Source organism: Bacillus rossius, chromosome 12 (assembly GCF_032445375.1).
Source record: "Bacillus rossius redtenbacheri isolate Brsri chromosome 12, Brsri_v3, whole genome shotgun sequence".
Classification (NCBI taxonomy): Eukaryota; Metazoa; Arthropoda; class Insecta; order Phasmatodea; family Bacillidae; genus Bacillus; species Bacillus rossius.
The window spans coordinates 10,597,711-10,624,316 of record NC_086339.1 but is presented as its reverse complement, the minus strand read 5'-3'; the positions used below and the strand labels follow the sequence as shown (position 1 = coordinate 10,624,316).

Genomic DNA, 26,606 nt, shown 5'->3' with positions numbered 1-26,606 from the left:
TTCTGAACAATAATTCTTATTTGAGTAACTTTAAAGGTGTTAGCTTACCTTAAAATTTGTGAATATTCTGAGCGGATGTGACGAATGAGGAAAACTAAAGAAACACTACATAATAACAATGGTTTTTATCTTTACACTTTTCACTGATTTATTTACACTTAAGTTATCTTTACTGACTGAATACACTAAACTAAATCTAGACCAGATGCATAAAACTGTAGACCTAAAGACTATTGAAAAATCTGTTTTGAGATGTTATTTGTGAACATACACATTATTATGACGAAAAAGTAGCAAAACATTTCGCCGTCTACAAGTACATGTCAACTGTCGCGTCGTCTAACTCTGACTTGTCTAAATCTGTTGCGTTGTGTTATCGAGTGAGCTTGGGCAGGATTACGAAGGGGAATGACTCGCCACGGGCGTTGCGCTTGAACAGCGTTTTCTCCCTGTTCACAACACCTTATATCGCAGCAGCAGAAACTAATGCTTCAACTAACATAAAAAATGAAGTAGACATGTAAAAAACGATATACAATAATATCTTCGTGTTGAACCACTTCTACATAATACCGAATTTAAATAATTTTCTTTAAAGTAAAACACCTGACTACACTATATTTTTTTTCCTTCCCTGAAAGCTAGGGGGGGGCCACGGCCCCCCCCCTGCCCCCGGGTATGGGCGCCCTTGGTGATGGGCAATCTACATTAATTGATGCACAGATTCTTGAATAGAAGTTAATTTCCTTTTTCCTTCTAACTGAATCTACCTTCACCGCTGTTTGTAAAGTTATTTGTATTTTATTTTTTTTAGAATAATCATGCCACCACAAAAGTTTAAGCAACCAAGAAAAAAAGCAACTTAAAATTTAATTATTTAGAGGAAATTTAAAAACTAAACAACCCTGCAGACAACAAGGGGTGTGAAATTCTGTGCTTGTTGCGTAAAGGGAGTTACGTCACAAATGGTTAATACATAGTGATATTGAATTATTTACTTTTAAAATTGATAAGGGAGATTAGAGACATTATTTAAAAACAATTAATGAGTTTCCAAAGTTCTTAAGTAGTTAATAAATCTAAAAAAAAAAATTACTTCAAGAAACCTGATAATTTTCAATCGCGATTTTCTCAAAACTATGATTTTGGACTTAACCCCTTTTACGCAACAAGCACAGAATTATATAAATACACATTGTTACAATTATTTTAGAACATTTATCGAAGTACCTGTGTGTTGCCCTGTATTAAGAAAATTAAAAAAAAATTCAGAGTTCTCAGATTTTGAATTCCCCCCCCCCCCCCCCCCCCCCCCCCCCCTCGGTGGATTAATGTGATTGATTGTTTGCATCATTCACCCATTAGAAGTTGCACGTCAAACACAGTGTACTGAAAAGCTCCTGAGAGCGTGAGCGCCCATCAAAGGAGCCATCCCCATCCGAGGCTTTGTGTTACTTCTGGGAAGGACAGAACGAGCCAATCGCGACGGGTCCTCGGCCCGAACACGACTCCGCATTCACACATGCATGCAACACCTCTCACTCACCGCTGTATGTACTGGAAAGCAGTGGCAGGATTTGTGTATGGGGGGTGTTAAGAAGCATGCCCCCCCCCCCCCCCCCCCACCGTATTAAAGCGGGGGGTCCGGGGGTCCTCCTCCGGAAAATTTGGATTTTAAGGTGTAAAATAGTGCTATTTTAGCAGTTTCCGGTACTTATATTTAAATATTGTAATGGTAAAAATTTTATTAATTTTAATATGAAATTTGTTTGAGTGATGAATAAGAAATTAATTAAAGATTTGGTGCTGGGGGGGGGGGGGGGGGGGTTGAAGCCCTAAAACCCCCCCCTGGCTACGCCCCTGCAGTGAAAAGCAAATTTAAAATTAATTAATTAATTCTACCCTCCCCTCCGCTCCCCCCCCCCCACACGCTCACCTCGACCTGGAGGGAAGCGGTGTTGAGGATCTTGACGGAGTTGTGGCAGCCGCACCACAGCTTGCCCGCGATGGGCAGCATGCGGTTCACCGGGGCGGCCACCGTCCCCACGAGACCGTGTACGGGTCGGCCGTGTTCCACCCCCCGGCTGGAAGAAACAACACCCCCGCGCTCCTGTCAGGACGGCACCCGTACCTCCCTGTTTATCCCAACACCCTGGCGTGAACCTTCGGGAGGAAAAAAAAAATTACTGCTTGTTACTGCAGATCAGTGACTGCTAACTTCACTCTTAATGAGGGCCAGATATGAAGGAGTAGGAATATTGGAAAAAACCCATCCAGGAAAGGAGGTGAGAAAACTTACACACTTGTACCCAAGTGTCGATAATGTGAAAATGTAACATTGTAGTACATAACTGTCGAGCCGATCATTACGCTTAATATTTGATATGATTTTGTGTTGCACGGTTGTGAACAGTGACTTGAACAGTTGTGGACAGTGACTTGAACAGTTGTGGACAGTGACTTGAACGGTTGTGGACAGTGACTTGAACAGTTGTGGACAGTGACTTGAACAGTTGTGGACAGTGACTTGAACGGTTGTGGACAGTGACTTGAACAGCTGTGGACAGTGACTTGAACAGTTGTGGACAGTGACTTGAACAGTTGTGGACAGTGACTTGAACAGTTATGGTCAGTGACTTGAACAGTTGTGGACAGTGACTTGAGAAGTTAGAAGCCTCAGTCATTATAGTTGGCTCCAAGTGGGTTGCAGACACAGTGCTCGAAAATTTGAGACACACTGCGGAGTTAGGATCAAACCAAATTGAAAATATTTTAAAATAAAATAAGGTGCCAACAACAGTTTTAAATGATATGCGAGCTTGAACTTGCAAATACACTACGGTAAAAACACCAGCCCCAAATAAAATGTGGCTTTTCATGATTCAATTTTCTCCTCCTACTTACCATTGTCTCTGACGTAAACAGTAATGTCTCCGTTAGCGAGCGATACAAAAACTCTGTTGTCCAAGTATCTGAAAAAAAGAAAGAAAAAATGCTATTGTCTATAACTATACTCACACAAATATTATTTGATGATGTGAGTAGAAAATTAACAAAAGTAAATTCTGTTTTTTTTTTGTTTAGCTTTAAAAATCATCATAAACTGCAGCTTCTTACATGATTCTCTAAGTAGAACTTAAGGTTTATTATTTAAGCCATACACAAAAGTTGTAGCGATGTACCAAAATTTTTAAAAATTAAAGGGAAAAGATTTGCTTTCAAAAATTTATCTTGCTGATACTTTAACACTCCATGAATAGGAAAGTATCATTACCTGTAATAAACATTGAAATTATAATTAGTAAAGCATTAAGAGAGATGAGTTCATAGCCAAAAGTTTTTAGTAACTGCTTTATGAACTATAGAGAAAACAACTAGTGTCTGTAGAATGCAAGAAATTTTCAGAGGTATGAAGAAAAAAAAAAGGGGGGGGGGGGGGAGAGAACAAAGACACAAGCAAGAAAAGTAATAAAACAAAATTTACCAAACTTCCATTATGAAAACTGGGGAAAATGGGATATGCAAACAATTTAAAGACTCTTTTGATTAGAATATAGGCTTACTGAGAAATACAATATGTGTTAAAGTGTGACTTGTGACTTGACATATATCAAAACACCAATTTTGGGAATGAATGAAAAAGAAAAGCAGATGCAGATACAGGAATTTATTTTTCCAGAGGAAGGGTTAGATGTCAAGGAGAAATGAAGGGTGGGTGGGGGGGGGGGGGGGGGGGGGGGGAGAGAAATGAAAAAAATTTCAATTTGAACTCGTGTGTCAAAAACAAACTGATCATTACTATTGACATTAACACACTGACATACAGGCCTACAGAAGTAGCTGTAGGTGACGCTACTTCTCACACACACTGGGGATTGCAGGTGATGTAACAGCTCAGCTTGCATCATCCAAAATAACATACTGCCTTTCCTGATATTTTGAAAATTTTTCTCCAATTTCGGGAGGGATATATTCCTCCTCCCTTGCATCCGCCATTGAAGAAAAGTACCACTTAATCACAATGTTAGTGTCAAATGCTTGTTTTTATTTTCCTTAAAATTTAATTTTTAAATTTTTTTAAAGACTGTAAACATGATGTATGTTTCTACACTTGACTTACTACATAAAGTAGGAAACTAATAGTCAATGAGAGCAAGGTCACGTAGTGGTAAGACTATGGTCCAGCTGGTCTGATTTCAGTTTCCCATTGTTTGCTGATTCTTTCGCAGATTAACTTTAACTTTGACATTGAGTGTAAGTGTCTCGTTGTCGAAAAGACACAAAAAAGACTGACAGAATAAATGAGTATAATAAATGAGATCAGATTGTTACTGTAATACAATAATGAACATTTTTTCTCTCAATAATATCTCTGTCATTGTTAGTATCAATACTATAACTACATATCACAATAATCATTAAAATAATATATATTTTTTTCAAATGATATATCTATTATACGCTCACACAAAATTTAAAGAATTTACCAAAACTGTGTAATAGGGTCCACTACAATGATGGAACACATTAAAAAAAAATTTACTTTGTGTGTGAATGTGTGTGACTGGTTTTAATGTAATATTACTTATTTTTATCTTGATTTGGCAATGCCTGATTTTATAAGTTTTAATTAGTTCCCAGCATGTGTATGCCTATTCTTAATTTTTAGTTATCTGTAAATTAGCTTTTATGTTAAGTTTTGTAATGGTTACCTCTTATCTTTGGACATTTAGTTAAAGCTTAATTCTGCTTTCTATCTTATTACCTATTTTATCATCTGTTTATGTTATGCTTATATTTGTAAAATTTCTGTATTCTATGTAATAGCAAAAAATGTGATGAAGTGTAAGATAAGATATATCGCCTTAACTTTTCCACCAATAAAGACAATAGTTTATAAGTAAATAAATAAAAAGTTATTTCACCTCATCACTGTTAACATCTAAAGTTCACTCAAAGAACTAACCAGTTCTGCACCAAACCAGAGTCAGACAATGTTCGGTGCAGGTGGAAAAACAGCTATTCATATTAAATTTTCTACCACAAACTGAAATGAGGCACCAACAATCTAAATTCAAACTATCAAAAAAAAATTTGTGACTTCCAACCTTTACTGCTCATTTTGGGACTTCAGTTTCGTTACTTTTACATGACTGTTGTAACCTCATGACCTGTAAACTTATAGGTTTCACAAAATCACAGAACAAATAAAGTGATGTTGCATCCCAATAACAGTGGTATCTGAATTCAGACTGAACGCATTATTTCAGAAAGCTATCAAATTCAAAAATAGCCTATACATTGCTTTCTGCTGCTAAGGCACATTTATATTTAAATGTACAGGTAAAAATGGATGCTGATACAATATAACCTTATCATGATAGCCTTATCCTAATTTAATTTGATCCCACAATCTTTTCTTTTATATAGTTCCACCCTGTGGCATCAAAAAAAAGTATAAAGGCAGAGAAACATTATGGCAGCTGTATAATACCCATCAAAGTGACAGAATTTTGATACGAAGCAGCATTCGAATACAAATAGTAGGTAACGTGGGAAAACACAGATTATTGTTTAGTTTCCTCAATGGGTTCATTGTGCATCACTGTTATCATTGTCAGCATTCCAACGAAATTATCTGTTTTTTCTAAGACTGTATCATTTCACATCAGCTGATACTGGCATATTCTCAGAGTGCGTATGTATTCAATTTTTTGTTCATTCCTGAGTTGTTTTCTATTACAACCAGCATGTCTGTAATATCATTAATCAATCTCCTGCATTGCAAAATCATTCAAAAAATCATTTCACTGTTTTACTGCTCTTCAGTTTTACTGCCTAAAACAAGCTTTTCCGCCTCAGATGATCAATACATAAAACCATACAAAACAGCATGAAATATAACTGAACGTGTAATAAAATAGACAAAATGGACAAAATAAAGACAAAATTACTACAACATGCTAAAAGCTGTGGATGACACAATAAAGATGGCACAGACAGACACAGTAGTGAAAAACTGTATGTGCACACAAACCAAAATACAGTGAAGTATAACACAGAAGGTTTTCTGCAACAGATGAATGCTCTCCGATAACGTATCTCCATAATTGCGAGGAGGTGCAACATTTAAAAGCCGGACTCAAAATTCCACAGAACCTGTGTTCGAATCCAGGTCCATCCGTTCTGACACCGGTGGCCCGTAGTGGTTTCCCGAAATCACAGAATGCGAATGCTGCGAGGGTTCCTAACTATAGCCCAAGGAGAATTTATTTACTGTTTTACCTGACTTGTATAGTGTCTGCTCATCTCTAATGACCTCGTTTAAAGAAAAAAAATTTATGAAAAATTATAATTTTATCACCAAATCCCTTTGGAAAGTTGTTTGATAACAGGTTTCCACCGTGATTGCAATAAAAGGCGCACCTCGGTGCCGGCTCGGACACAGCAAGTGAACGTCACTGGAGAGCTTGAGGGGGTTGGTCGGGGAGGGGGAGGGGGGAAGGGGCGCGGTCCGCGGAGGCGACACTCACATGATGCAATGGACGGAGGAGCCGTGCTGTATCTTCACCTTGTTCTTCTTGATGCGGATGTTGTCGCTGCAGTTGTAGACGTGGATGCAGCCGTCCTCGGTGCCCAGCCACATGGTGGGCTGGAGGGCGGAGTCCCCCGCGTCGTCGCCCGCCCCCCCGGGCGGCGGCGGCTCCCCCCCTCCCCTCTCCCCGGCCGGCGGGTCGGACGCCCCGCGCGCCCGCTTCTGCTCGTCGTCTGCGGCGAGGCTCTCGCGGTCGTCGTCCTCCGACTCGCTGGACGAGCTGCTGCTGGGGACACGGAGACCACTCTCGCTGCAGCCCGCGCGCCGTGGTGGAACACACGGGCAAAGCCAGGGGGGGGGGGATTAGGGGTTCAAACCACCCTCCCCCCCCCTTAGCACCAAATCTTTAATTAATTTCTTATTCATCACTCAAACAAATTTCATACTAAAATCGATAAAATTTTTTACCATTTCAATATTCAAAATTTAAGTAACGAAAACTGCTAAAATAGCACTATTTTACACCTTAAAATCCAAATTTTCCCGGGGGAGGGACCCCAGGACCCCCCCGCTTTAATACGGGGGGGGGGGGGGGGAGGAGGGCATGATTCTTAACACCCCCCCATACACAAATCCTGGCTACGCCACTGGTGGAACGTCCATGGCCACTGATAACAATATTTTTTACAAATACAGCACAAACCCTCTTAAAGAAAATACCACTTATGAAGTTTGCATATATAATACAGGTACTCTAGATGTGTAAGATTAAAACAATAAATCATGTGATTAATTTTACCGAGATTTATTTATTTCAATTTTCCTGAGTACACTAAATTTTTGTACTATTTATGAACGGACTCAAAATACACTGATTCTCCGCACTCCCTGATCGATAAGACCAACCAACATACAGTTGTCCATGAGAAAAGCATTCTTTTCTCAGATTAACACCAACTTATTTGCATGTTTGACCCTGAGATTTTTTGATGGTGATTGCAAATTAATTTGTAACTGGAAACTGTAGTTGATTAAATTGAAAATGTAAGTCCTTTGGGATCATGAGAATGCGAGGAATGTGCACCATTTGCCCAGCTGTTTGTCCTGAGAGGATGATAGTTTCAATTATGTTGTTCCTGAGTGCGTTAGCTTGCAATCTTGTCCCACTGAGTAGGTTCAGAGGGAGTAGGTTACGCATTGGAATCACAACTTTTATTTTTAGGCGATAAGATGGAAGGCCTGATGAGTTGAGGAAAATTTCAACAAGATGGGCAGTATTTTAATAAAATTCCTTGTCATAAATTAGGTCCAAAGCCGGGATTTAGTATGTGTTAGTCTATTTCGTTTTCATTAGCCGTTTTATTATACTGTTTAAAATTTCAGGCTGCAAATCAATTCAATTCAATAGTCAACGTCGCTGCTTCGACAGCGAATTCTAGCAGCGGGTGCGAAAACTACGTGTGATTCGTGTCCAGAAATTTAGTTGAGTATATTTTTAAAGACTTCTATTTTTAAAAGATTTGTGCAATGGGAGTGCATGACTTGATGTAAGTTTTTGGACATACGCCATTGCTAAGATCTTTTCTGTTGAAGAAAAACTAATAAATAAAATAAATAAATAAAAATACCCAAAAAAAGACAAAAAACACACAAAATTAAGCAAACAATTGCTGTTGTCAACAAGGATATGAACACCACAAAATATTCCGAAACAGGAATATGGTCAACAAACAAAGAAAAACAAAGAAAATTGTACTAAGAGAACGAAAAAATCCCCACAAATGATGACAACACAAAAATATTGAAACCCAAAATAATTCAGCACAACAGTTGAAGCGAGACAAAAAAAACACGACAAAACGAAAAGACAAACAAATACAATAGTTTTACCAAAACAGAAACAAGCGACGTTTCGGGAACTGCAATCTGCTCCCGTCCTCAGGAAGAGACGCACATGGCGGATAAGATAGCGGGAGGCACGTAGCATCGCTGCGGGGGTTCAAACCCGACACTCCGCCGTCCAAGATTCACTTCGGAGGGTTGCACCTGTGTTTTCGTACGAACATCATTGTACATACAAGATTGAGCAGAAGACAAAAATACAGTGTACTGAAAGACTTGCTCACATTTATTTTTGTCTTCTGCTCAAGAGGCTTACAATTTTTTCCACATAAGTGTGTTAAAATCAACTGATGTAAGAAAAAGGCAAGTGCATTTGTCTGCAAACAAATACACATTTATCTTAAAGCTATTTCATTAAGTTTTTTTTTTATGCAGAACATAAATAAATACCCTTGTTATGAAACATCACAGACTTAATGAAATGAAACTTTGGAGGTACAAATTGTTACGTGATTATATGACGTCAAAATCGGGCAGCCACATCCATTATTTTACACTGTTTCAACAGTGCTATTGGCAAGTACATAAACAATGCAGTATTGGCACGACAAATATTTTTAATGTGGCTTGCGCTCTCAGTATTTATCCATACTTAGTAGAGAATATCAAAGTTATTGAATCCAAATCTTCAATTTGAATCACAAAGATTACCTTGAATCACCCATTGAATCTGATTCTCAAGGATTCTAGGGTCCAAAATAAAATAATGAACAAAAAATAAAAAAAAAATATCATGATTTTGAAACATTAAACCAGTTATATTTTTGGTTTACAAACAAAGTTTCCCAATTTAATACATAGTGTGATTTTATTTACATAATTATGTACTAAAAGTTCAAAATATAATGCTGTCTGATGATAAAACTTCAGATTTGTCAGTGTTGAATTTTTAAAAATTTTTTTCATTTACTCCAATATTAATTACGCTTTGAATTTTTTCCAATGAAGAGTCAAATCCCAACTTTCTCGAATATGAATCTTGAATTCGAATACCAAAGAGTACTTTGAATATACCCCTCGAATCTGAATCTAGGTCTCAAGAGTCAAAAATTAAATAATGTGCAAGAAATGGAAAAAAAAAAAAATTAAGTTTAGTGTTGAAACATTTAACCATTTAAATATTTTATTCATAAACAAAGTTTCCAGAATCAATACATATTGAATTTTATTCAAATAATTACATATTAAAAGAATAACATCTTCGGAAATGGTAACAGGATAGGTAGGTGTGAAGAAAAAGATTGACCTAGTAAACTTCAGTGCTAGACCTTTTTTTAATTTACTTTATTTCCTCCGATTATTTTTCTTCCAATCTTTTTCCTCAAATATGGAATCCTTCAGAATACTAAGGATTTTGCGGTATTTGAGGATTTGACTGGCCCACCCGTAATTTTTTCCTTGAACATCTTTTTTGAATATTAAAGATCTGGCGGTGCTTGGAGGGTGTGACTGGCCCGCACCCAACAAGCGGTCCGTGGTTACCTGTCCAGCTGGATGTTGCCGGCGGTCTTGTCCGTGTCCTCCACGGAGATGCTGACGCAGGCCTTGCTGTTGGCGACCGGCACCTGGCCGGGCGACAGGTACGCACTTGACCTGGAGAAGCAGAGGCGACGATACCACTCGGATCTCGCCCTGCTCTACGAACCGAGACGGTTAACCGTTTCCCCCCTTTTTTCATTTTCGACGTGGCGACGTCTTATAAATCGATGAACGCCGGGCTGCACGCACGAAAAAATTGTCACGTTCCGCCTGGGCCGAGCGGGCAAGAACCGGCCAACCTTCGTGCGAGAAAATCTTATATAATATCAAACAGGTTAAGGCAGGGCTTTTTAACTAATTGTTCGTGATTATATTTAAACAATATATTTAAATTAAATGTGCAAAAAACTGTAAATAATATTTGAAAATTAAAAAGTATGCAATTTTTCATCAATTTTTTCTTATGACGTTATAGCGTAAAATTATCGTCTGTAAACCGACTTTACAGACCAAACCCCCCCCCCCCCCCTTTTTTTTTTTAGAGATATTCTTCTGTTGGTACATTATGAAAGAAGTTACGAGAGTAAATTTTTTCTATGCGTGTGTACTATACAACAAAATATTCACAGGATGAATAAAAGGGCTTCATACAAATAAAAATTACATACGTGCTTTTAAATCATCTACTTAAGTTATTGATATTTATTACTGGTCCCTATATTTGTGAATATTATTGATAGAAATTGTGTTTATAAACTTTTTCAAGTGTATTTTAAGTGAGGTTATGTTCCTGTATGTATAATTTATTTGCATTATTTATTATATTGTTACATAAATATTTAATAAATAATTGTAATTAATTAATTAGAATAAAAATAAGTTATATTTATTGATTTTCATCATAAGATAAAATGTATCTCAAATTATTTTACTAAAATAAATGAGTTTTTTATACGCATGTGTGAAATTATATTGAGTATGAGTATTGAATTAATTTATTTTAATTTGATTAATTTATACTTTACCAACAGTGGCGTCTCGTCAGGGCAAGCAAGGCAAGCAGTGCTTGCCCAGGCAGTTTCCAGACATTGTATTTTTTAAATAAATATTTTATTCAGAATAGTATTTTACTTTGGCTCGTGCAGTTAGGTGTATGTATTTTTTACACTATCTTCTTGGGACCCAGTACTGTGCACTGTGCGCTATAAAAAAAGAACTCGTTGACACAAAAACATGCTGTTTTAGAAGCGTTGCTAGGTTTAGAAGCACTGGTAGGATCGCTTTCAGCAGGAAGGCTGCCGCAGTAGTTTCCTTTCGGAAGGGGGGTGGCATGGTACAAAGGTTCAGGGAGGGGATTGGCTGGAAAAATACGTGGTAGAAGCTACGAAGGTAACGCTTTCTTGCCGAACTGGAGCGAACATGGCCGAAGCAGACGGTGGAATTCTTCCGCCGACTGCTTCGGCTATGTCCGGTACAGTTCGGCACGGCAGGTGGCGATGTCGCGTTTCAGTCGGCGGTCGTCTCTCGGGGCGCGCGCATCTCTCCCGCGGGCTGTTGGCTGGCAGTGCGTGGGGGATTTGTGGGCGTACGATGATACTACACTCCCACTTAGTATATAAGTAATGTAGAGTAGGTATTTTACTATCAGAATAATGTAAGTCAATCATTATTTTACAAAAATAATGTATTTAAAAAAATTGTCAATTTTTCTACCTGTGGAATAGTCAATGTTCAGTTAAGAAAACTACTTAAATAGCACCATTTTGTACCTTGAAATCCATATTTTCCCGGCGGAGGGCCCCCAGACCCCCCCCCCCCCCCCAACCTCATCATGTTTTGGTGTGAACGGAGTTATTGCTTCCCCTCATGTAAACCTCACGCCTCGCCACTGTTTACCAACCGTGTTTATACTATTACTCCAGTTCTTTTATTATTTTATTTCTATTAATGATTTGCATGCAGAAATAAATCAGTAAGCGTAACATCTAATGAGAGTACATAAGTACACGAAAGTACAAGCCTGCCTTGCAAGCAGTTGTGCCTTGGAACTTATATGTCTGGAGCATTGTTAATCTGACAAGCACTATCGTCCAGCTCATGATTTAGATTGCAGTACAGAGCAGATGGCTCCCACTGTTTCTTGTTAAAACATTACGAATTATTATTTTGTGTACCATCAATAACCATAAAAGTTTTTTTTAAAGTTTTGATATTTGTTGATTTCTCTGGACAATAAAATAGTGTCTTTTTATATTGCTATTGTAGCTGTATACATTCTGAAAGAGAAAAAAAAAGTTTTAAACATTATTATTATTATTATTTCATAGGAGAAACTCTAGGTAGCAGTTGGTCACTATGTATTAATAACATGGGATCTCAATAATTATATGCGATGGTTAAACAGAGACAAAACTGAATTTTTTCATAAAACTTGCACGTTCAACGGCAATTTGAGTGCTGAATGAGCTGTTCGACCGCCTTCCAAAGAGCAAAGAGTATATAACGCTGGGGCTAAGGTTATATTAAAAAGTTTATAATAAAGGTAAGTAGTCGTTAAGATTTCTTAAATTTTCTTAATTTTTTTTAATGTAAGAACCTTCTACGAAGTCCTAGAAAACATTAAAAAAAAAAAGATGAATGAAATCGGTAAAGCCGTTCTCAAGTTATGGCATGACCAGAAGAAACTAAAAACTAAAAGTTAATTTGCAAATTGTGTGAAGTGTATGATTCAATTCACAAACGGCCGTGACTTTGTTGCGTTGGTTCCTCGTGTGGTTCGTAAGCCCACCTTGGGTCGCAGACGGGGATGGACGCGATGCAGAGGATGCGGGCGTTGCACACCCCGTTGCAGGACACCACGGTGGGCTCCGGCTGCAGGCTCAGCACGCACACCTGGCCCACGTAGCCGTCGCTGTTGCACACCCACACGTCCCGCAGGTTGCGGGCGTTCAGCCCCAGCGTGGGCGCCGCGCACGTGAACTGCAGGCCCGCCCGCGTCTTGCGGATCGGCAGCGGCGCCACGAACTCCGGGCTGGGCCGCCGGTCCGCCGACAGCGCTGCCAACACGCGCCGGCGGGAACGTGTGTATTTTGTCTCCGAGCGACAGACACCGGACTCGTGTTCCCGAGAAGCCGGGCTTGAATCCCGGCCAGGGGCGGGAACACCGTTCAATCTTGGGAGGGGCGAATGATGAAGGTTTTGAATGGTACAGAATACTTCCAAGTTTGATGGTAAGTCCAAAATTTTGAAAATAACAACCTTATTAAAATTCATTATCAACGATATGAAGCAGATTATTGATGTTTTCTCAACAGTTTTTTTTTAGTTGCGGTGGGTGTTATGAGGAGGGTGTTAACCCCCCATCGCCCCTCCCATGGGACCACTACTGATCTCGGTGCGACTATCAATATTTTAGTTTCCTATGGTTCCCTGAAATTACTCCTTGAAAATGCTGAGATAGTTCTGGCGACAACCGTCGGTGCTCACCCAGCTTGAATAAGCCATTATGTCATATTTCCATTCCTCCAGGGCAATGCCCCATCTCCCTTTCTCGTGTGCAGTGCAAGTGTAAGAAACAAATGAAGTGCAGTGAGTAGAACGGCCCCGCGGCTGATATCTTGATAGCTGCCAGCGCGGCTATCGGTTGATGACATTGTGTTCCTCCGCCAGGGTTTAGTGTATCATTCCACCATGTGTAAATGTAATTAAGAAACAAATGTATTTTTAAGGTGATTTTATATCGCCATGTGGTTTTATTTATTCACTGTGCACTTCAGTCCACAAAAATAGCCTAAACAGTGTTTTGTTTTCTGCACACTTTGCGCGTGAACAGTGACCCTAAGTGGGGGGTCCTTGCTGCAAAGTCTCCCCAGTTGTCAGCCACATGGTCCACAACTAACCCCCGAGATCAGAGTATTAGTCAGTCAATGCACGGGACTCGAACCCACAACTCTAACCATCACTGGGGAACAGGCGGGGGCACGTCAGTTCTTTACAATAGGCCATGCTCAATACTTTTCCCAATATCCATGATCTGTATCAATGTGTTAAGTGTCTTAATGAAAGAGATTTCTGGAGTGCTCCATAGTCCCATCTCGAGAGAGAAAAATACTTTTGTTTTACAATGTAATCCCCTGGCCACTATTGTAGATATGATGACAAAATTTTATTTTGTGTGAATAGAATCGAGAATTCTTTGAACTGTCATTTGATTTTTCTGTTACACAGATACTTGATATTTTTTTTAACAAAATGTCAAAAATCACCCATATGACTTTCAGTTAAATGTAAAGTTACTACAGTAAAACTTTGATTAACTGTTACTTGTTTAACCTTGAGTTTCTGTTATCCATCCTCTTCTAAAAAAAAGTGTTTGAGTATCAACAAACATACAATGCATATCTGTACATTACTATCGTTATATGTATTGAAGTTTATATTGATAACCTTAGAAAATTAAATACAATAAATGTATTTTTATTTTATTTTAAAAGGATTTTATTTTAATTTTTGTTCCAAGCCCAGAGCGAAATCACGTTACCTAACAGTACATATGTAAGATTAAGAGTGTATTGTTAACTACCTATTTGGTTATCCATCACAGCCTTGGTAGTGATGGTTACAGTTAATCAAAGTTTTACTGTATGTACTTCAAAATAAAATCATAAAAGATAAGGCCATAGATTTGTGAACAAAATCATTTTCAAAATCTGGTTAGGGCAACCTTCCCCCACATTTCAGTATCAGAACTAGTTAATTTGGCCTTTACTTTTGTAGATTTTACACACACGTTTTATAAAACAAAACATTAACTCACCTAATTTTTGTTTAGCTTCATTGAATGTTTCCTCCCAACTCGTTCGCTTCTCTGGTTTCGTAAAAACTACTGATATGTTCTCGATTCCGTTTCTGGAAGTGAAAAAGAAGCAATAAAGTTAGTGTGGATTTTGTAAGGCCTGTGCAATGGTAATTATTTAACTGAATGTCACTTTTTAAAGGTAAGTTCAAGTCCCTGAAAATTTTATGAAAAATGTATGCAGTAAGAAATTTCTGCCGAGGAAGAGTATCTAGGCTTTGTTTTCTAATGGACTGCAGTGTCTATGACTTCTGCAACAAAACATTAATTTGGCGTTCTTGTTATCGGAAGCAGCACTCAAGTTAAAATTATATCCTTCTCTTAGGAAGTGGTGTGAAAAAGTGCTGAAGATGTGGGCGGGAGGAGGGGAGAGAGAGAGGCAGGCATTATGAATATGAATACGAGCATTTTAACTTTGGTTGTACATAAAAAAATGGAAAGATAAAAAGTACAACTAAAAAAAAAAGTGAGAGAAAATTACACATGCAAGCAAATTTTTAATTTTGTATGAAGAGTTGTAAATTAAAGATTAAATTATTGTTTTGCTTATGTTTTAATAGCTGTAGTCATAAATTACTTTTTTTTTTTTTTTTTTTTTTTTTTAAATTTTAGCATGAATAATCCTTATTATTAGTACCTAGTCAAAAATTTTCTTGTGGAAATGCTTACAACCTTTGTACTTTATACACACACAACAGGAGAGTCAGCTAAGGGAAATGCTGCCAAAAGAAAACGACAGGGCAAGAACAAACACCCTCTGGAAGTATTAGCTCCGAAGAGATGGAGCAACAGCTACAGCGTAAGAGGTAAAATCAAGACACTAAACTGTTTGTGTATTTTTACAAATACGCTCACTGTAACTTTGTAATGTTCGTGTGTTATACATAGAGACCGGAAAAATTCGCGGATTCATTTCGTGATAGGCTGAAATTCAAAACACGTGTACAATTCTGCGGGTTCTGCTATTGGCTCGCAGTTTAACTGGAGCTCTCTGGGCCAATATGAGAGACTATCGACCAAAGAAGCGTCGAATCGCAAGCTACCCATCAGTGGAGACGCCTCGCAATTCAGTACCCAAATGAACACCCGTGTTTACTTGAGAAGTGCAGAGGATAATGGAGGCTATCCTAGAGGTCATCGAATTCGCGAATTTTTTCCGGTCCCTAGTCATGCTCGTTGCTCGGAGCGAGCGGCGCGGGGACTCACTGCGTGCCGACGGTGAGCTCCATGTAGGCGAGCTGGGAGTCGCTGCTCTGGCGGTCGGCCAGCTGCCGGGCGAGGGCGGCCAGCGTGTCGCGCACCAGCTCCTCCAGCTGCGCGTGGGGGCAGTGCAGGGCGCCCACCAGGTCCGCCACCTTGGCCAGCGCCGCCACGTCCTCCGTCAGGCACGCCATCTCGCTCAGCATCCTCCGCAGGTTCTCGTCCTTGGCTGCGGGGTCCCGACACTCTCCCTCGGTCCTCACACGCGCGCCTCGTCGGGGTTTTCATTCCCCATCATCCCTTTTAACTCCATACCTCCCTTGCATTTCGTCGGCTTACTTCTAAAACCTCGTAAGTCCAGATTTTCCCAGTTTTATATTCCGGATGTGTTTGGAGTATTTTTTTTTTTTTTTCATTTTTTCATAGTGCATATGCTGATAAAACCTCGTAAGTCAACTCTACTTAGTCTCTTTTCTATTCACAAATTATAAAACCTCGTATCTTTGACAGTCGTAACCATGCTCCAAAAGCTCATAAGTTCTCCTGTAAAATTGACTGAAATGGAGTTACGAGGTTTTAGAAGTAAGCAGACGATTTGTTTTTCTGCCACAAATATTTGCAACATTTATTTCCTTAAAATAACGTCATTGGTGTAAAACGTTGCTCAGATGATGATGATAATTACTCAGATTTGTATACAGTAGGTATTGAGTTAAAATTTTTATACATAGGCATTAAATAAAAGTAATGATGAAAAAATAAGAAAAAACAAAAATAATGTCAGGGGAAATCAAGCCTTACAAAAAATTTTTTACTTTTAAATTTTTTAAATTGAATGGCTACGGTGAATTCCTGGTTACACTGTAGAAATGGTGAGCACGGTCACCTACAGGGTTAAGGTGGGCGACATATTAAAGTTTTGTGTCACAGAGACCATTTAAGAGAGAGTTCCTTGCAAGGAACTATTGAGGATTCGAATTTGAGGGGGTCAAAAGTGATTCTAAGTTTGGTCTCTCCTGACAACGGGGTGCTACGGCAGAACATAAGGAAAGTTCGCTAAGGGAAATGCTGCCAAAAGAAAACGACAGGAAGTATTAGTTCCAAAGAGATGGAGCAACAGCTACAGCGTAAGAGGTAAAATTGGACACTAAACTGTTTATGTATTTAATAATTTAAGGATAGCGAATTGTAGTGTAGGAATGTTGGTTGGCACGTGTTGGAAACAATGTGTGTGAATGATGGCAGTTGAAATAGATATAAAACATTAATTTATTTTTCATTGTTTATTTACTAGTATATTCATTTTGGGGGGGTGATAAAGGAGGAGTAAATGAAACCCATTCCAATGTGAGGAATATATATTTATATATATTAACAAAAATTATAAGTGATAAGAACTATTGTTGGAATTAATGAAAGACAATCATGTAGAGAATATTTTATAAATCTGAAAATACATTACCTTGTATTTTTATATTATACTGTTTATTGTATGTTAAAAGTAGGTACTCTACAAACTTTAATTTTAAGAAATAATGTACATAACTATAAAACCAGAAATAGATATTTAATTGATGTCATTTATAAACGACTATGTATTTCATATATGAGTTTTGAAAATGTAAGTGAAAGGTTTTTTTTTAATAGATTACCCTTGTGTGCAAGAACAGTATCTTTTGATAGGTATAAACAAATCTTAGAACAATGGCTCATATCCAATCCTTTTTACTCACTTGACGAATGGAACAATTTAAATTTTAATGACCTTAAGTTTGTGTAAAGTTATATTATTGTTAAGATGCTTTTTTCTTTAAACTTAAAAATGTGTATTTATATATTATTATTATTATTATGTATTTTCAATGACAATGTCTATTGCAACCTGTGTCTAATGACAATAAGTATTATCAATTATTATCAATTATCAGTTATGTGTTCAGAGAGGCTTCAAACAGGGGCGCAACAGGGGGGGGGGGGGGGCAAGGGTATTTTGCCCCCCTCTGAAACCTTGAAGTGGGGGCAAACGGGGGCAAAGAAAGTGCTGTGTAATCAATTTTTAGATAGTAAAACTGCTTAAATAGCACCATTTTCCACCTTGAAATACAAATTTTCCCGGGGAAGGACCCCCGGACCCCCCCGCTTCCATAGGGGGGGATCGATGATTCTTTATAAAAAAAGGTATATTGCTCCCCCCCCTTTGGAAATTTAGTTGTTGCGCCCCTGGCTGCAACGCTACGTATCCTGCCGTGTGTCCAGCCGAAAAGGAAGGAGTGCTGCGATGACGGGGGGAGGAGTAGAAGCAAAGGCCGGGTACCTCGCATGACCTCCAGGTCCTCGAGCGGTATCCTCATGAGCAGCTTGTACTTGTTGGCCTCCAGGGCACTGGTCACCGTCCCGGGAGAGTTCCTGCCACACACCACATCACGCAACGAAAAATTAAAAAAAATGTTTTTCCAGTAAATAATCCTCTGGTTAGTATTATAAATTCTTACAATAAAATTCTAGTAAAATCACGTCGTGTTAGGAGGCAAGAAATGATGGATCAAACGATGAAACGCAACGATGACAGCACAGACAAGCACATTAAAATTTCAAGAATCCAAAAATAAGAAATAAAATTTAAACCCACAGAAAACAAGCCCAAAATCAGCTTATATAGAATCAGATATTATGAATTTAATTAGGTATTAATCAGCACTTTGAATTATGCATGCCAAAATAAAAAAATATATAATTTTTTTCTTTTCCCTATAATGTCCAGATTTTTAACAAAACAATATAAAAACAGGGAAAGTAAAAATTGTGGTGTATGTAAAGTTGTATGAATGTTAGAGAGTCGACGGTGTGATATTAGCAGTTGTTAGGTTGGTAGACAGGACACAGGACAGAGAAAGGATATAGAATGCTTTTGTTTGTGCACGAAAATATGTAAGAAATGTATCGTTAGTATAAGTAATAAAGAGTGCAATGATCGCCACTGAGGATCCACTGTTCCTAGGTTTTATTCGCTATCAAGCCATGCTAGTGAGCTCACTGGTTAACACCAAGGTCAGAGGTCATTATGGACTGGGTGAGCACTTCTGTTACTTGACTACTACTGGCTCACGGTCAACCAGAGTACGCCAAGAGAACGGCATGTAGTCTATCAATGTGAGGCACACGCATGTGTGATTCTGGTCTACGCTGCCACCAAATCCTTGTGCCTCTGCCAATTCTGTATTGTCTAAGCTGTTACCGGATTCAGCCATTTGTTACGTTACTTGAGGAGAGAAACAATATTTTTATCACATGGGAAATTATGTATGTAGCTTATAACACGTAGCCTAAACACACAGGTACATCACCAATGTTGTTTCATCTGTGTCTTATCCTTGTTGCACAATTTTATGATTTAAAAAAAATAAAAAACATAAATTACCTCTCCATAGAAACTTAAAAAAAAAGGGCTCACGATTAACCTTGGAACTGAGCTACGTAGACTGGTATTTTTTTTAACTGACTCTAGAGGTTGCCAGGGACTGTGTGGCTCGATAGCTATTGCAACAGTGACAACGCAGGTCTTCAGAGCACACACTGAAGCGATATTGTCTCAACCAGGCGTTCCCCCCCCCCCCCTTTTTTTTTCCACAAAGATAATAGTGCAATTTTCTCCACCCAAAGAAAACAATAATCCTCCCTACTCCGGGAAATTTCTGAAAATTATTTGAAGAAAAAATAACATACAATGCAAAATTTCGTATTTTCGGGGTGGTAAATGTAAACTGATAATTTTTTGACGTGACAACGTCTAATAAATCGATGAACGCCGGCTGCACGCACGAAAAAGGATGACTCATTGTCCCGTTACTTTTTGTCCCGTTACACTCATTGTACGCTTGCGCCGCATCTACCTCTCTTGCACTCGATTGGAACAACCATCGATTTGAAATTTTCGAGGCACATTAAACTCGAAACACTCCCATTCGTTTCCTACTTTTCCTATCATCGTCCTATCCTTAACAGAATAACACAGATTGGAAGAAGTTAAATAGCAAACGTGTATAAACGTTATAGTTAAAAAAAATCGGTTCGTTAAAGTAATAAACATATTTGAATTAATGAGTGCAAATAAAAGTAAAATTTATCAATTAAATTGTAGATTTAATTTCACTCCTTCTTTGTATCCATACAAAACAGTGATAATTCAATAAAAATTGATTCAATTTTATTCATAAAAGTATGCAATCATTTCATCAGTGTTTTGTTATGACGTTGTCACGTTAAACTATCGTGCGGGAGGCACGCACGTGGAGGGCTTGCGCATGGTGCCGGAGCGGCGCTTGATGCTGGCCACGACCAGCAGGTCGGAGAAGAGGAAGAGCACGCGGTCCTTGCGGCCGTGCGCCGTGGCCACTGCCACCGGGTCGTGGCGCAGGAAGCAGCGCTCGGGGCTCGCCAGCCCCGCTAGCCCCTCCACCAGCGCCTCCAGCTCGCGCAGCGTCTGCAGCTGCTGCTCCTGCTCCAGCCCGGCGCGCTCCGTGCAGTTGATGCGCACCGCCAGCTCGTGCACCCCGCGCAGCGCCGCCAGCAGCAGCTGGTGGTCCGGGTGCACGCGCTCCGTGTGCTTCAGCAGCCGCTGCGACCCGCACACCGCACTCCCTCGCTCTTCCAGCTCTTCCTCACACGTCCACACTAGCACACTAGCACACTTCAACACTTGCACACGTCCACAATCCAACAATTGCACACTTCAACACTTGCACACTCGCACACGTTCACACTTCAACAATTGCACACTTCAACACTTGCACACTCGCACACGTCCACACTTCAACAATTGCACACTTCAACACTTGCAGACTTCAACACTTGCACACTTCCTTACATTCACTCTTTCACACGTCCACACCAACACACTTTCACACTTCAATACGTACACACTTCAACACTTCTTATCTTCCACACGTCCACACGTTCACACTTCAACAATTGCACTATTCAACACTTGCAGACTTCAACACTTGCACACTTACATACTTACACAATTAGGCCTACACACTTCACACTTCAACAACCCTGCCAGGTTGCAGGGGCGGAAACAACTTTTATATGTATCTGGAAAGTACGATTTTCAACGCATTTATGTGACGTTCCTAAAAGTTTTTTTTTTACATCTTCAATTATAGTTTTTTTTTTTTTTTTTTTTCGTGGGAGGAGAGGGGAAGTGGCGATCGCTCTCATAGGACCGATAATTTCAGGTTGGTAGCATTTCAAGGTAACGTTATTTCCTGGGCTTACGAGCTCAGCCTCACACGCCATTGTGGACTTTGTGATTTGATTTGAGCTGATTCCGTGTTTTTTGTGAACAAGTATTTCGTAAACGGAACTATAGAAGTAAAGTTGTTTGTACTATCCAGCTTTAGAAGAAGAAAAAAAAGTGAAATTAACTTCCAGTGTGCCGGTCAGGCAAAAAAATTAAACTACGAATTTTCGAATGACTATTTGCAAATAGCAACTAACACATAAAATATATCTGAAAGGAATTTGCAATGCCTATTAGAGTGAAACATCAATAGGAATGGAATTGAAACAAAAAAAAAGCGAGCGAGTCTTTTCAGTGATGTGTAAATATCTAACCTCGGTAACTAGCTTTTGAATATATATACTGTATAGAAGTCGCCAGCCCAGGTTAAAACTTCTAATACGGTTTTGAGGTAGTTGGTTAATTCACCGCCGCAATCGCCACCATCTCTAGGGCATCGACTTGTGGTGGTCCCTGGCGGACAAGTGTCGAACTCTTCAAACACCCCTTCCCCCTCCCGTTGAACGAACTTGAGCTGCAGTGAATGATAGATAGGGGGGTGCGGGGAATGACAGCGGGCGACAGGGCTGCGCTCTAACGTGTAAATAACAACTAAGACGATACAGGGCGTTACGGCAGCGCACTGCAGCGGTGAAGTTCCCAAGCTGCTCATCTTACGCTTTTGAAAAACGTAGAGTAAATCCTATCCACTCGCGACTTCTATACAGTATATATATTCAAAGGTAACTAGCAAAGTCATGTTATCTTGTTGTTCATTTTGCAAATAAACTTACAATACGAAACTCGGACAAGAAATTTAAAGTAGAATTTTTTTAAAAAATAATGCTGAGCGTGAGAAATATACTGAACAATAAAATATTCGCTTTTCAAGTACCAATCTTTCTGGATGCGAATCAAACTCTTACTTACGGCACCCGCCGCTAGAATTCGTTGCCTGAATCACAAGCGTTGCTTGCCACCTTCACCCGCAGATGGCAGCACGATACAAACGGACATTTTAAACTATTATACATGTCTACGATAAAAGCGAAAATCCATTAAAAAATTGTAAACCCCAGCTTTGGACCTGATTTTCGTCAAGGAATTTTATTAAAATTTTGTCCATATGGTTAAAATTCATTTAATGCCGTTATAATTTTTAAGTTTCCGCAACACATTAGAAGTTATTATTCTATGGAATTAAAAAAATAATAACCTTAAATATTTTCAAACATTTTTATAACACTATATGTATATTTGAATATTTGTTTATGCTTAAATGACTGAAATCAGTTTGTAAATAATTACTACAATCAAACCTTAACTTTATTGAGCTGATTCAACAATAATATTATATATTATAATGTTAGTAAAAAAGGTAAAAAAAAAAAAAGAGTTTTACCAGTGATGAGATTCGAACCACGCCCCTTCATGTTACCAAGCATGTGCTCTAATTGGCTCACAGTCCTCCGGATTAACAGAGAACCAATATCAGACACAACACAAAGGAATAAGTATTTAATTTTAGCATATTGTGAAATTAATCCGCGAATTATTCCGGTCTCTAATGGATGGTACCTAATGTTCAATATTCCATTAGACAGAGAGGTTGTGAAAGTTTAATTTTAAACAGGGCTTCCAAAAAATTATAAAATAAGTGTGAACGAACTGCAAATACACACCCTGGGTGGTTGTCATAACTAATAAATACACATCTTAGAAAAAAAAAACATAATTTAGAAACACACAAGATAGAATTTTCTAAGATAGGCATGATCTTAGATGTGTGTTTATAAGTTATGGCGATTTTAAGTTGTGTGGTTCGGCATTGTGTTTCTAAGATAAGTGTTTCTAAGTTATGATTTTCTAAATTACGTTGTTTCTAAGCTGTGTGGTTCGGCGTTATGTGTTTCTAAGCCACGACAGTCCTAAGTTGTGTATTTCTAAGTTATGACAGTTCTAAGTCGTGTTTCTAAGTCATGACAGTTATAAGTTGTGTTCCTACAGGGCCGGATTTAGAGGTCTGGAGGCCTCGGGGCAACAGAGGAGCGGAGGCCCCCTGGCCCCAAATTATTTTACAAATAAAATGAACAATTTTTTTCAGTCGAGTTTTCCAATAAATAATTTATTGTGAAATCAAGTCGATTCTCTTAGTATTTAAAAAACACACATAAATATAATTGGCGACAAGAATTATATGAAATTAAATTTTAGTGTTAGTGAATATTTCTGTTAATATTTAACAATAATATAGTCATTTATGTACAAAGTTAAAACAGCGAAAAAAGAATATCACAGGAAAATATGTTTACTAGTGTTTACTTGTCGGAATTTGAAAGATTTTTTTTCCGAAGTCTCTATTGTGGCCTCCGTTTGTGGGGGCCCTCCGTTTGTGGAGGCCCCGGGGCTTTCGCCCCGGTTGCCCTACCCTAAATCCGGCCCTGTGTTCCTAAGTCATGACAGTTCTAAGTAGTGTGTTTCTGAGCTGTGACAGTGTTAAGTGGTGTGTTTCTGAGCTGTGACAGTGTTAAGTCGTGTGTTTCTAAGCTGTGCCAGTGTTGAGTAGCGACCCACCTGCATGAGCAGCTCGTAGCGCGGTATCCTCTGCACGGGCATGATGAGCAGGTGGTCCAGGGCCAGCCTGCCCTTGTGCTCGCGCGCCATGGCCTGCGGACAGCACGCACACACTTCCAGCGACTACCACCACACTGGCCTCCTCACAAACATCGTGGAGGGAAGAGTACCAGGGCAGTTAGACTTTTTTTTTTACATATCTTGGTTACGAGTATAGACCTGCAACATTCGCGGTTTCTACGGCCTTCAGGATAGACTGCACATACCCCTGTACACTCGGTCAAATAACGCAAGTTCATTGGCTGCCGACTTGTGAGTCGTCTCAGCTGGTTTGTCGGTGATTCGATCCTTCTTTGGTTGAGGGTTTATAACTGGTTGAGATTCGTCCAGATGAACAGTAAGCCAATAGCAAAATTATCTAAGAGGTATGTGTGTTTGAATTCTAGCCTGTCACCGAATGAATCCGAGAATTTCGCAGGTCTCTAGTTATGAGAATACAGCGCTGCTCACTGTAACGCATTTTTTTTTTTTTGGAAACATTTGTTTCATCTCGTGCGCGATCTGTTGTATTCATATATGACTTGAACTACAGAAAGTCACAGTCAGAAGTGCAACCTGTAGTTTTTTTTTTTTAAGTTAACCAAAGAAACTGATAAAAAGAACACCGCGGGCACACAACGTCCGCGTCTTTAAAAAAATTTTCAGAACACTAAGTAGGTACTTCTCTTCAAGCATCACCTGTCGGAATAGGAAGCCAAAAACGCAAGAAAGTTGGAAATTTGAACAATAATTTGCAATTGCATTATTGCGTTTGAGTAGTTAATAAACCGGTACTAGAAAATGTGGTAGCTACTAGCGTATTTGAGTAGTTTGTAAACCAGGCGTAATACTGCACACCACGTCTGCCATCTACCGGGCTAGCGTGACAACAACGGCAGATTTGTCGCGGAGAAATTACAAGCCACTGTGGCGTCTGCGCTACATTATTTGTCTTAATTATGTTTTTAAGACGAACATATTTTTTTATTGATTTCTTTTTTGTTAATGAATAGTTTAAATTGCTTTTTTATATATTTTAAATATTTTAAGTTAAGTGGTTTAAATCGGTTTTTATTCCTGGTTGGCTGATAGGCTCTGGCCGAAGGCCACAGCTTCAGAAAGTTTAAGCTGCCTCTAGAAATCTGAGTCAAGTGTAAGCGTGTAATATCTAAAATGTTGGCGATAATTTTTATTAAGTTTTTTTAGTAACTTTTTTATTTGTATTTTTGTGCTACGTGTTTATTAAGACTTAAAAGGTTTGCACTGTTACTATAAAATAATCGGGGTCCAAACTTTGAGTGCGTCGATGGCCGTTAGAGGGAAGCCTAAGATGTACCTACATCAAGTTCTGTCCCTGCCCGAACACGCCCGAATATTCACCTTCAGCCAACCTCGGGTTTATTTATATATATTTATATTTCTCTGTTTATTTTAATGTAGCTATACCAACCTAACTAACCGTCCATATTGTTTTAAAGTGTTTTAATGTAGCTAACCTAACCGACCACTTTTAATATTTGAATTCATTTTTCCTGCACAAAAATAAAACAAATGCCGAGGTTGGCCGAAGGTGCATATCCGGGCGTGTTCGGGCAGGGACAGAGCTTGATGCACATCTCAGGCTTCTGGAGCTGCGGACAACTGCAGCCCCGGCACTCACGTCGAGGAACCTGGCGAACGCCGGCTTGGCCTGGCAGGTGGCCTTGATGGTCTCCTTGGCCGTCATCCAGTTGTTGATGAAGGCGGTGTACGTCTCCAGCAGCGGCTGCTTGGTGAACTGCAGCCAGTCCAACAGCGAACATCACCAGGGGCTTTGAATATATATACTGTATAGAAGTCGCCAGCCCAGGTTAAAATTTCTAATACGGTTTTGAGGTAGTTGGTTAATTCACCGCCGCAATCGCCACCATCTCCAGGGCATCGACTTGTGGTGGTCCCTAGCGGACAAGTGTCGAACTCTTCAAACACCCCTTCCCCCTCTCGCTGAATGACCTTGAGCTGCAGTGAATGATGGGTGGGGGGGTGCGGGGAATGACAGCGGGCGACAGCGCTGCGCTCTAACGTGTAAATAACAACTAAGACGATACAGGGCGTTACGGCAGCGCACTGCAGCGGTGAAGTTCCCAAGCTGCTCATCATACGCTTTTGAAAAACGTAGAGTAAATCCTATCCACTCGCGACTTCTATACAGTATATATATTCAAAGCCAGGGGCGAACATAACCACGGGTGAACATCACCACGGGCGAACATCACCAGAGGCGAACGGAGATCTCACTCCCAGGTTATTATTGACGTGTAACATCTTAGCTCTCGGTACACGACACTCAGTGAGCGTAACTTGGTGAATGGAACGGAAGTCGCACGGAACGGAAATGCGTAACCACGGTGCCGCCAGCCATCTGTGGCGGACGGGCGCGAATCAAAGTTCACAACGCCAAAGTGAAACTTTATAGTATTAACAATTTTTAACGAATTTTTAACAAGATACACAGTGTTTTAATAAAATTACCTTGTCGAAAATCTGGTCCAAGGCCAGGGTTTGGTAAATTTTTTCCAAGCCTTTTTTTTTTTTTTTCGTTTTTATCGGAGCCGTTTAATTATGTAATTTAAAAAAATAATTCGGTCCGCTAATTCTAGCGGCGGGTGCGGAAACTACGTTTTATTCGCGTCCAGAAATATTCTTGAAAACACAATTTGCGTATATTTATGACGTTCGGCATTATTTTAAAGAATTCTACG

General features: G+C 39.3%; 1 protein-coding gene across 1 annotated transcript in view; it reads right to left on the bottom strand.

Annotated features, from left to right (window-relative positions):
* The window catches only part of LOC134537248 (rho guanine nucleotide exchange factor 17), a 138,125-nt gene that overhangs the window by 12,927 nt on the left and 98,592 nt on the right, over positions 1–26,606 (bottom strand). Inside the window, 12 exon segments of the mRNA XM_063377517.1 lie at positions 1,937–2,046; positions 2,049–2,084; positions 2,905–2,972; positions 6,534–6,821; positions 9,920–10,030; positions 12,705–12,972; positions 14,733–14,824; positions 15,978–16,200; positions 18,286–18,377; positions 20,258–20,586; positions 23,827–23,919; positions 25,526–25,642. Of these exon segments, the coding sequence (XP_063233587.1) occupies positions 1,937–2,046; positions 2,049–2,084; positions 2,905–2,972; positions 6,534–6,821; positions 9,920–10,030; positions 12,705–12,972; positions 14,733–14,824; positions 15,978–16,200; positions 18,286–18,377; positions 20,258–20,586; positions 23,827–23,919; positions 25,526–25,642 (1,827 nt within the window).